This window comes from Populus trichocarpa, chromosome 6 (genome assembly GCF_000002775.5).
Source record: "Populus trichocarpa isolate Nisqually-1 chromosome 6, P.trichocarpa_v4.1, whole genome shotgun sequence".
Lineage (NCBI taxonomy): Eukaryota > Viridiplantae > Streptophyta > Magnoliopsida > Malpighiales > Salicaceae > Populus > Populus trichocarpa.
This window is the reverse complement of record NC_037290.2, coordinates 4,877,830-4,887,304: the sequence shown is the minus strand read 5'-3', so window position 1 is coordinate 4,887,304 and position 9,475 is coordinate 4,877,830. Positions and strand designations below refer to the sequence as shown.

The 9,475-nt window shown below is 37.0% G+C and overlaps 1 protein-coding gene across 4 annotated transcripts; it reads right to left on the bottom strand.

Annotated features, from left to right (window-relative positions):
- Positions 1 to 9,475, bottom strand: LOC7474683 (topless-related protein 4). Of its 4 annotated transcripts, none has more exons than XM_002308032.4 (26): positions 9,307 to 9,475; positions 9,034 to 9,159; positions 8,711 to 8,890; positions 8,336 to 8,449; positions 8,080 to 8,238; positions 7,809 to 7,986; positions 7,598 to 7,718; positions 7,025 to 7,140; positions 6,523 to 6,691; positions 6,296 to 6,399; positions 6,131 to 6,200; positions 5,949 to 6,022; positions 5,686 to 5,781; positions 5,521 to 5,616; positions 4,912 to 5,039; positions 4,561 to 4,795; positions 4,053 to 4,217; positions 3,830 to 3,922; positions 3,557 to 3,703; positions 2,895 to 3,005; positions 2,560 to 2,739; positions 2,024 to 2,152; positions 1,840 to 1,935; positions 1,250 to 1,438; positions 849 to 1,015; positions 1 to 732 (listed from the first exon to the last, which is right to left on the bottom strand). In XM_002308032.4, exons 2-26 carry the CDS (start codon positions 9,111 to 9,113, stop codon positions 531 to 533), a joined length of 3,399 nt encoding a protein of 1,132 aa, XP_002308068.1. In that variant the 5' UTR covers positions 9,114 to 9,159; positions 9,307 to 9,475; the 3' UTR covers positions 1 to 530. The 4 variants fall into 4 exon arrangements, with proteins under 4 accessions (XP_002308068.1, XP_006381123.1, XP_024459195.1 ...); XM_006381061.3 differs by having other exon boundaries at positions 1 to 729; XM_024603427.2 differs by having other exon boundaries at positions 7,025 to 7,137.

The following is a 9,475-nucleotide window of genomic DNA, read 5'->3' as shown; positions in this document are numbered from 1 at the left end:
TGCAGAAAACACATACTTGTAATAATTAAAACGAGATAACAAAGGAGTCAAACGCCACGAATATCTTCTGCTCGGAACTAGAGAAAAATGAAATTAAATTAGATGACCATCCCTGAAACTAGATAAAAATGGCAGATAAAACAACCAGTTCCCCTGGCCAAACCAACTCAAGTTTCTTCCTAAAAATAACCTTTCAGATTCTATGGTCGGACCTTCACCTTCAGTTTTTCTTTACCTTTCTCTCTCTTCTTTTTTTAGTTGACTTTTGAAATGTACAGCCATAAACCCTTGCTTCTCCAGTCATTTCTAATGAGGGCAACTGAGAACATCATGCTCTTCTGAGAAGCAAAGTGATTCCACTGGCGCTTAAACGAACTCTCTCTATCCTGGATGCAAGTATACTAAACCTACAGTACCTAATTTCCGCAGCTTCCCCTTGAAAATCACATTGTGGTGGGCCCAGGGAGCGGGACTGCATGGAAGGCATAGACAATAAAGGTCCTTGTTGAAAGCCGTGCGCACATGACTGGCTACCTTTGAGCTTGTTCAGAACCAGCAGCGCCAGCAGTTGCACTAGGGCCAGCACCATTTTCAACTGGAGGCGAGGTCCCCCATTTTCCTTCCGACTCCAATGGTTCAAGCACATGAACTCCACCATCTGTTAGTCCTAATGCGAATTGATCAGGCTCGGAGGGATGTGCAGCAATGACAAGAGGATATACTCTTAAGCTGCTAAAATTACATCATTAGACAGAGCAAACAAGCAAGAGTATTGAAATAGTTAGAATCTTCTACAAATGGGAAAAAAATCAAGAAACCAAAAAAGATGGAGGGAAAAAAGCAGTAACCTTGGATTAGGAGGTAAATAAGCAGTAGAACTTATTCTGCATCTCAATCTGAGTGTTGAAGCAGTGAGAACAACCACACTTCCATCTTCAAAGCTAACAAATATGGACTGGCTATCACAGGAATATGTAGCATGCGTGATTGGACCGCTTGCTTCTTGACGGAACCACTGTATTAAGAGGATACAGTTTCATAGAAAAGAATGTCAGGAGCTTGGGAGACAAAATTCCCAAAACTAAAAATTATCAACAAATATTTGCAACACCATTTCACTATATGCATGCATAACATCATCTCGAGTGATTAGAATCCAGGCAACACTTTCCCACTTGAAAGAAATGATATAAATTGTATGAAATAACAAATGAGTGCAACTGTAATATTCCCAGAAACTACACCAAACCTGCTTTTGGCATTCCAATTTAGGTGCTTCAAATATAGCTATCTGTGTTTCATGAACGGCAAGCAAATGTATCTGGTCAAGGTGAAATTGAACACGCGTATCTGCAAGAGAAGGTGCAACTCGTCCAGAAGGAATTTGCAAGAATTTACTAGCTTGCTTCTCCCAAGCATCTGTGCTCCAAACACACAACTGTAGATGGAAAACACGTGCAGAACCGAGTGAGTAATTCCAACATTGAACACTTGATGATCATACAAGCTACTTTATATGAGCCAATCAGATATACAAGGGGATAAAAGATCGCACAATTCTATTATATAGAAAGCCTCATAACAGAAGCATTACAAAAGGTATATGAAATTAAAAAATCCAAGAAAAAAAGTTTCCAGATAAAGCTCAAATCGTTGTCCCTAAAATGATCTCAAGACCAACTGCCACAAGACAAGCCTTTCCATGTTACTGCCAGTTACTGCCATTTGCTACATCAGTCCTCTAGACTTCTCTGAAATCCATGACCTTAAATAATAGGGCTTAATTGCTTATTCCACGGTAACAGACACACAAGGACTTACATTACCAATAATTCTTACCTGAGAGTCAGCTCCAGAAGACACCAGGACATTTAGAGAGTGAGAGAAGGCAAGGCCTGTAATTCTTTTCTGATGACCTTTTAACTTTGTTTTGACCTGCGAAATGGAATATTTCAAATTGTTTACTCATGCTTTTCAACCTCCAATAAAAAAAATTAAAATTTTGAGGTATCAAAGCAAATACCTCATCAACCCTAACGTTATAAATTTGTATAGAAGAGTCCTCCATGCCAATAGCTATGATATTGTTGTCCTGAGGGTGAAATGCTAAAAACGTTGCAGCTGGTGGTGGGGCCATGAATGTTGTCATTGTCTGCAATCAAGAAAAATGGATAAAAAAAATATAACAAGGACAGAACAGAATGTATAGCAAAACTAGTATTGAATGTGTTGATAACAAGTCTCCACTGAAAAAGCCACCCTTTTCATCTGCAAACTGGTAATTAGCCCTAAATATTTGTTTGTTCCACAATTTAATAAGGAAATATAAATAGCAATAACTTCATCTGGTATATCTTCACACTTTGGTTTTCCAAAAGGAAATGTCAGTTTTATGTTGCTAAAAAAAAAAAGTTAAGGGTACAAATTTAACTGCAACGAGCATCATAGACCATTCATTGACAAAGTTCCCTAAATCATGCTCTTATGGCATCACACAAAAAATTCAATCAAGCACACAGAATGGAGCTTAAATAGAGAAAATAGTAATAGAACATTTACCTTAAATGTCATCATATTGAAAAGAGAAATTTTCCCTCCTGAAGCAGACATGACATAAGAATCATTCTTTGAAAGTGCAAAGCATGGAACAGCATCTTCAGGGTTTGTGTCGCTAATATCATTAGTCATCAAAATTCCACTGGAAGGCTGCCATAATTGAGGTGGTACACTGGCATTGGCCTAGAACAGGTAATAAGAACTTTGTTAAAGGCAAGGTTTTTAAAATCAACAGAACAATATAGACATGCTACCTTCCACCAAGTAAATTTAAGTACCTTCAAAGCACAAACCTTCCAACATTATTAAGAGAAAAAAAGCTGACACGATAAAAATACCTTCCCAGACGGATTTCGATCATTTCGCTGCCACTTCCAAAGCTTGTGCACTGCATTAGACGCTAATGCCAATATGGCAACTCCTGAATTTGTATAAATTAATCTAGACACCTGAAACAATTGTCACCAAACCCATATAATTACAACTTACAAGTCGTTAGCTTCAAGAACATCACATACAAAGCAAACTCAAATGCATAAAACTTCAGCTGCAGAACAAGTACAAGGAAAAACTATCAAACAAGTTACGAATTTCAGCTGCAAAAAACAAAAATTAAACATAGAAAGTTTAAAAATTTGACCAACAGACAAACCTAAACCATAGCTGCTAGTGTTTGCCACCAAAAAAGCAAGTGTTAACATGTAAGAAAGTGCGCATCCAGCATAATATGATCTAATTATCTCATTGCATTTAATAAATTGTTTCACAATTAGTGATATGAACTTGCATGTCAACTTATTATGGCCCGCCACAGTGCCACAAAATATTCACATATATAGACAGATCAGAAGGGAGGAAAACAACGGTATAGCAGCAAACTACTGTGTTAAGTTTTCAGCAGTATTATTCAGGAGCACAATCATTTTTCTAACATGAACATGACATGAATAAATAGCATATTAACATCCTTCTAATAAAATTTGCAAAAAGTAAACCATACCCTCATGGAAGTCAAGCTATCAGGGAGCCTCAGGGAGCGGCACTGTGATGGTTCATTTATTTCTGTTAATTTCCAGATCCTAGATTTCTCAACTGATTCATCTTGAATTTTAGGCTTCACATCAACTAAACTTCGACTGTCACTATTCTGTAGAAACTCAAAACAAAAGGAAAACATCAAATCATTGAATGTGTAAATAGATCCTTTTGCATTGAGATGCATACATGGTAATATGATAAATAAGATTATTCTACAAGGACAGGTAACACCTACCATTCCAACCATGGGTGCTGCAAGAGCAGCTTGATCATCGCCACTGGTTCCAACTGGGGCATTGGCAGGAGAAAAATTGCCTATTGGGGGGGGCTGCAGACAAATCATGCATTAAGATAGTTGCCATGAGATGCGGCATGTTCAGATATAATTACTTTCTAAATGCATAACTCTAGAGACATAAAGGTCCTAAAAATAATTTCCATGCCTATAAAAGTTTTACCTTCACAACAGAAGCAGAAGCAGCTCTAGAAGCATCAAATGTACGATTCTCCACTGTTCGGAGCAGCCTGATCCCATCTGAATTTGCTAGAATTTTGATGCTATTGTCATTTGTTGAGACAGCTAATAGCGTTCCTTCCTTGTTAAATCTAATACAAGGCGAAGCCTGAAAATTTATGGTAACAGAGTTGTTAAATGTGAGTGTACTAGTCAGATTTTAAAACTGCTTATTTCAGGTAGAAAATTCATAAGTTAATTATGTTTTATTTTAGTTCCTTTCTTTCAGTAAAACTATTGTTAAGTTTTCCTGTTCCTATTGGATTTTAGTTTCTCCATCTTATGTTTGCCTATATTGCCACATATATATAGCATCTTAGTTGCTCAGGATAAACACAACTTTCAGAAACGGGATCTCTAGGGCTTTTAGGTTTTTTTTGTTTACCACTTGATTGTACATCATAAGGGCTTAATCAAACAGATTTAACAAGAAAGGACCATCAGAACTTTACCGGCAATCCACCCTCTGCATCAATACTTGTTAATAGGTTGACGTTATCCATATCCCAAAACTTGATCATGAACTCATCTATAGCCGCCAAGAATCGATTCTTAGTGGTATCAAACTTCACAGCACCAACAGAACGCTTTGCAAGACCATTATAGGTACGCTTCACAGCTCCTTCGCTTTCATTCCACTCCACCAAGTGTGATTCTCCTTCTTTGTTGGTCCCACATGAGAATAACCTGCAAGTGGTCCATAAAGATGAAATGAATATCTCAGTCGAAAGAAAACAGAATAAGAAATAGCAATCTCTCATCACTGGCAGAAAACAGAAAAGCAATAAAGAATGTACACAAACCTAGTTCCATCAGCACTGTATGCCATTGTGGTAGACGAATTCCCTGGTGCATCATAGTCAACTCTTGAACCCATGTTATCATACAACCATGCCTTTATCTTTCCATCAGCTGCCGTTGAAAAGATAAACTGGGAGAAGGTAAGAAGGAAATAAAATTAAAGAAGAAAAAGGATAGATACTTAAAAAATTGAAGAGTAGCGCCTTTCTCCCTCTCTTTAATACTCTTTAGCCTCACTCTACTCTCTCAAAAATAATTTTACCATTTCCATGCTTCTACAGTATCCAATTCCCCCCTTTATCTCTCTGATCTCCCCTTTCAGTGTTTTTTTTTTTTTTTTCAAACAGTTTTGGTGTGGAAAGTTCCCAAAATATTTCATCTTCTCTGCCTCTGTTTTTGCGCATATGTCATTTAAATATGATTTCGAAAACCTGTATTTAATTTAAAATTTGACTCAGATTTCTATTCATAAAATTAGAATTTAAACTAGCAATGAATCTCCATTTGCCAACTGCTCACAAACAGATTGCTAATTTTGTTTTAGCATTTATCAATCAGAAATAAGTAAAAACTGGAGGTGGAGAGGGTTCAACTAACATCCTATATATTACCTGAATATTTTCCTTGTGATGTGGGCACACAGAATATACTGGTGCCTCATGACCTAGAAAATTGAACAGTCTAGTCCCCGCAACCGCATCCCAAACCTGCAGATTCACAAACACTTAAAAAACACCATTATGTAGATGCTATAAATAGAGATGTAAGAAACATACCCTGATGGTCCTGTCATCGCCACAAGTGACGATCGCAAGTTGTTTGTTTGGGTAAGAGAAAGCAAGATCATTGACACTCCCATTATGAGCATCAATCTAAAACACAAGGAAAATTGACAGTAAATTTCAGTGTGTATCCACAGGATTACAGCATGATAAATGAATACTGCTAGTTTTTTTTTAATCCATGTATTGAAGATAGATGACATTATCTAGAAATGGAAAGACACTGAGCTTCAATGATATCCACTTCAGGCACAAACCTGAAGGTGATTTCGTATGTCATCACCACCATGATAGGAGTATACATGCACAATGTGCTTGGAGTATGCAACACCTAGAAAAGGAAGAAAAAAATAACATATCTGGCAAGTTTCCTGGTTTCCATTCAGGAAAAAGTTGTCTTTTAGGTTGAGCAAGCTAGAAACATAGCATTTTAACATACCAAATAAAGTTCCATCGGGACTCCATGCCACTCGGTTAACCGATGCTGTATAATCACTGGACAGAGACGCCTACACGATAATCAGTCAGTTAAACTTAACCTGATATAACAGCTCCAGAAAGGATCATAATTACTTCATATTCCATTAAACTTGTTAAAATGTACCTGCAGAGCCCTTGAGTTATGGTCCCAAACCTTGAAATTCTTCCAACCAATCCTTTCTCTGCTGCCCAACTCCCATACCATGACATCACCCATGCTTGTTCCAACTGAAACAGTGAAGCAACAAATGATACAATCTCCAAAACAACTGGCGAATTTGCAAACAGTATGCACGTGCACGCACACCGGTAAAGATGGGAACAGTTGTTCTATATATTGAGGCTGCTTACCAAGAAGAAGAATTTGTTGGAGTGGATGGAAATCCATACTCTTGACAGCAGAACCTTGAGCTAAAGTCATGACAGGATTCTTGGGCAAGTCATCAGAAGAGTAAGAGCTTTGGCCGTGGTTCTGACTCGGATAAGCAATAGGCAGAATGTTAACTGGAAGATTATTGACCTGATAGATAGAATATCCAATAAAGAAGAAGAATTAGGATAGTTAACAAATTAACTTTTTTTATTCAGCCAAATCTTAGCTCTATCATGAGAAGCTTGATCCCATAATATTTATTGGAATGCACATGCACACACACCACAGTCCACCTCCAAGCATGAATATCGAAACAGTTTCAATCTATATCTTCATCCACCTAAACCATCCACCTTGGCATCTCAAAAATCACACTAAGACGTATTTCCAAATTCATAATAGCAAAAGGCATCAAAGATCATATTAAGGCAAAAACGCAGCATAGGAATGTAAAGGACAAGGCCAAGTTTCAGTTGATACCTCATCTGATAATCCAAATGGTCTTGACCTCTTCAACACATGTTCAGAGTCTGCTGTTTGATAGTCAATAGCTGGGTTATTGGTAGGGGGACTCCTAGGACGCTTTAAGAGTGCTACTACAATGAAGATACAAAGAAGAAGTAGAGGCAAATTAGCACACAAGAAACCACGGAAATTAAATGGAAAAGTAGTGTGAAAAAGAGATTGGATCACCAATCAAATTCTCTGCAATGAAATATGAACTCGTGATCATTTAACAAAATATTGTCAATAAAATACTCATACTTCTGTCGAGCCGATAAGATCCTAATAGAATAATGCATATTTGTTTGATGAAGGTAACCATCAAGTAAAGATATGATCTTTGAGCAGTACCAATTACCCCTTAGTAATGCATTTCCTCTTTTAAATAAGAGCACATTTCTACTATCATTATCTATATTATTATAGCTAAGACTTCCTTCTTGAGTTTGTACATGTGTGTTATAATAGATTCCAAGGATGTTTGTCAAAGACTGTAAGAACATTAAAAACTATCTAAAGAAGCTGGTTCAAATGTCTGATGTAGTCTACCTGCATTATTAGGAGCAGCCAAGCCCATGGGCCCAGCAGAAGCAGATGGGTGAGGGACAGTAGATGGATTCGCCATCCATCCTGCAAGAGAAGGTGGAATAGTAGGCGTGGGCTGAAATGGCTGCAAGCATGTATATCCAGAGTCATATAAGTTCATAATTCAAAACCAGCATAGATAAACAGGGTAACTCCTTTCAGATTTGTCACTTACTCCATGACCAGTTATTGGAGGAAAACCCCCTGCCTTAGGCACAGCATCCATTAAGGAATTAGTGACAGGGGATGGGGCCCGTGCGCCATTTGGTTGTCCACAACTGTGGTCAACAAATAAAGTCTTTATATCAGGATTAGACCTTGGAGTCTTACAAAGCTGATGTTGCCAATTTAAACTGCAATTCAATGGCAAGGAAAGTGAGTAACAAAAAAAAAACTTCAATACAAAGAGTCAACATACAGAAGACAGACAAGAAATTCTCAATAACCTTTGATTAATTAAAGTCCGCAATCTAGAATTCTTCAAAGTAGGAAACTGAAGCTTGTCACGGAAAAGAGGGTTAGCCTCTATCAACTTTTTGAGTTCACCAAGCATTATACCCCTAGCAGACTTGGTATCTCCATATTTGGATAGCTGTTCATTATCTCTGCAAATTAAAGTAAAACAAACACAGGATATCCAGTTATCATCAATAAATTAGGTACAATAGAACAAGACTAACAATTAAAATAAAAATTATGTACCTAAAGTTTTCCAGCGTCAGTAACTGCGTAATTTCTTTAAAAAGCTCTTCATTAAACGCTGCAAATACTTTCAAGTCCTTCACTAAAATTTCCACTGCCTTCGCACGATCTCGCCTGCATTTTTTCACCCGTGCAAAAATTAACCAATGCTTCAAAGTAAAATACTGCTACATAGACTACCCCCAGTCTATGTACACCAGACCAATCAAATTAACCGCTACAGTGGGCCCCACTTAGCACAGTGGGCCCATGCAAACAATTAGTTCAGCCTATGTCACGATTACTCGAATCAAAATCATAACCCCCAGAAAGGAAATGTATTAAAAACAAAATCCATATTAATTAACTGTATAGAAAAAGCAAGCAAGCACATACTTGTCCAAAGCTTCAAGGTACTTTTGCTTCCTAATCTCGAAGAAAATCTTCATCGAATATCTATTATCATCAACTTTCGTAAATCCTGACAAATACTTCTCCACTTCATCCCACTCTCCATTTGTCACCATTTCCTCAAAATACCTCATGTTAAAGTAAAACCCTGACTCTTGCTCCAGTCTCCACCCATAAAAAAAATTGACACAAGAACAAAAAAAAATTAACAAAACAAATTCTCACCAAATCCAAATCACAATAACAAGAAATGAACCACAAAAAATAAATCAATTTTATCAAAATAAATAAAGTGTAAAATTACGTACCTGTGAACAGTTTCCTTGAATTTCTCCTCCTCGAGAAATTGAAGTATGAGAAACACAAGCTCTCGGCTAAGCGAAGACATAATCACAATTCTTCCAAAAAAAATTTAAAAAAAAAACTCCTTTAACCTGCAACAAACAAAAAAAATCAAAAATTAACTAACTCATAAAGAGATCTAAAACCTCACAAGAATTAAAAACTAAACTTACAGAAATCAAAGATAAAAAATCACGTGAATTTCCAGAATTCAGAGAGAAATGAACAAATTTCCATACCTGTTTCCAGATCGGAGAAGAATTGTTGTTGAGATGGAGAGAGAACGGACGATATGTCGTTTCACAGCTTTTTTGAACTTTCTCTCTCTAGTTCAAGTTGTTGAATTTTGTGGTTTCTCTCTCTATGAACTCTACTGGTATTTATAGAGAGAGATAGGTTTTAGGGATT

Excerpts from the sequence above, each read along its gene's own strand:
- LOC7474683 (XM_002308032.4), bottom strand. The coding sequence starts at position 9,113 with ATGTCTTCGCTTAGCCGAGAGCTTGTGTTTCTCATACTTCAATTTCTC. Across the intron at positions 5,782-5,948 it reads ACATACGAAATCACCTTCAG|ATTGATGCTCATAATGGGAG; the intron begins GTTTGTGCCTGA and ends CTTGTGTTTTAG. Across the intron at positions 4,218-4,560 it reads ATGCAGAGGGTGGATTGCCG|GCTTCGCCTTGTATTAGATT; the intron begins GTAAAGTTCTGA and ends ATAAATTTTCAG.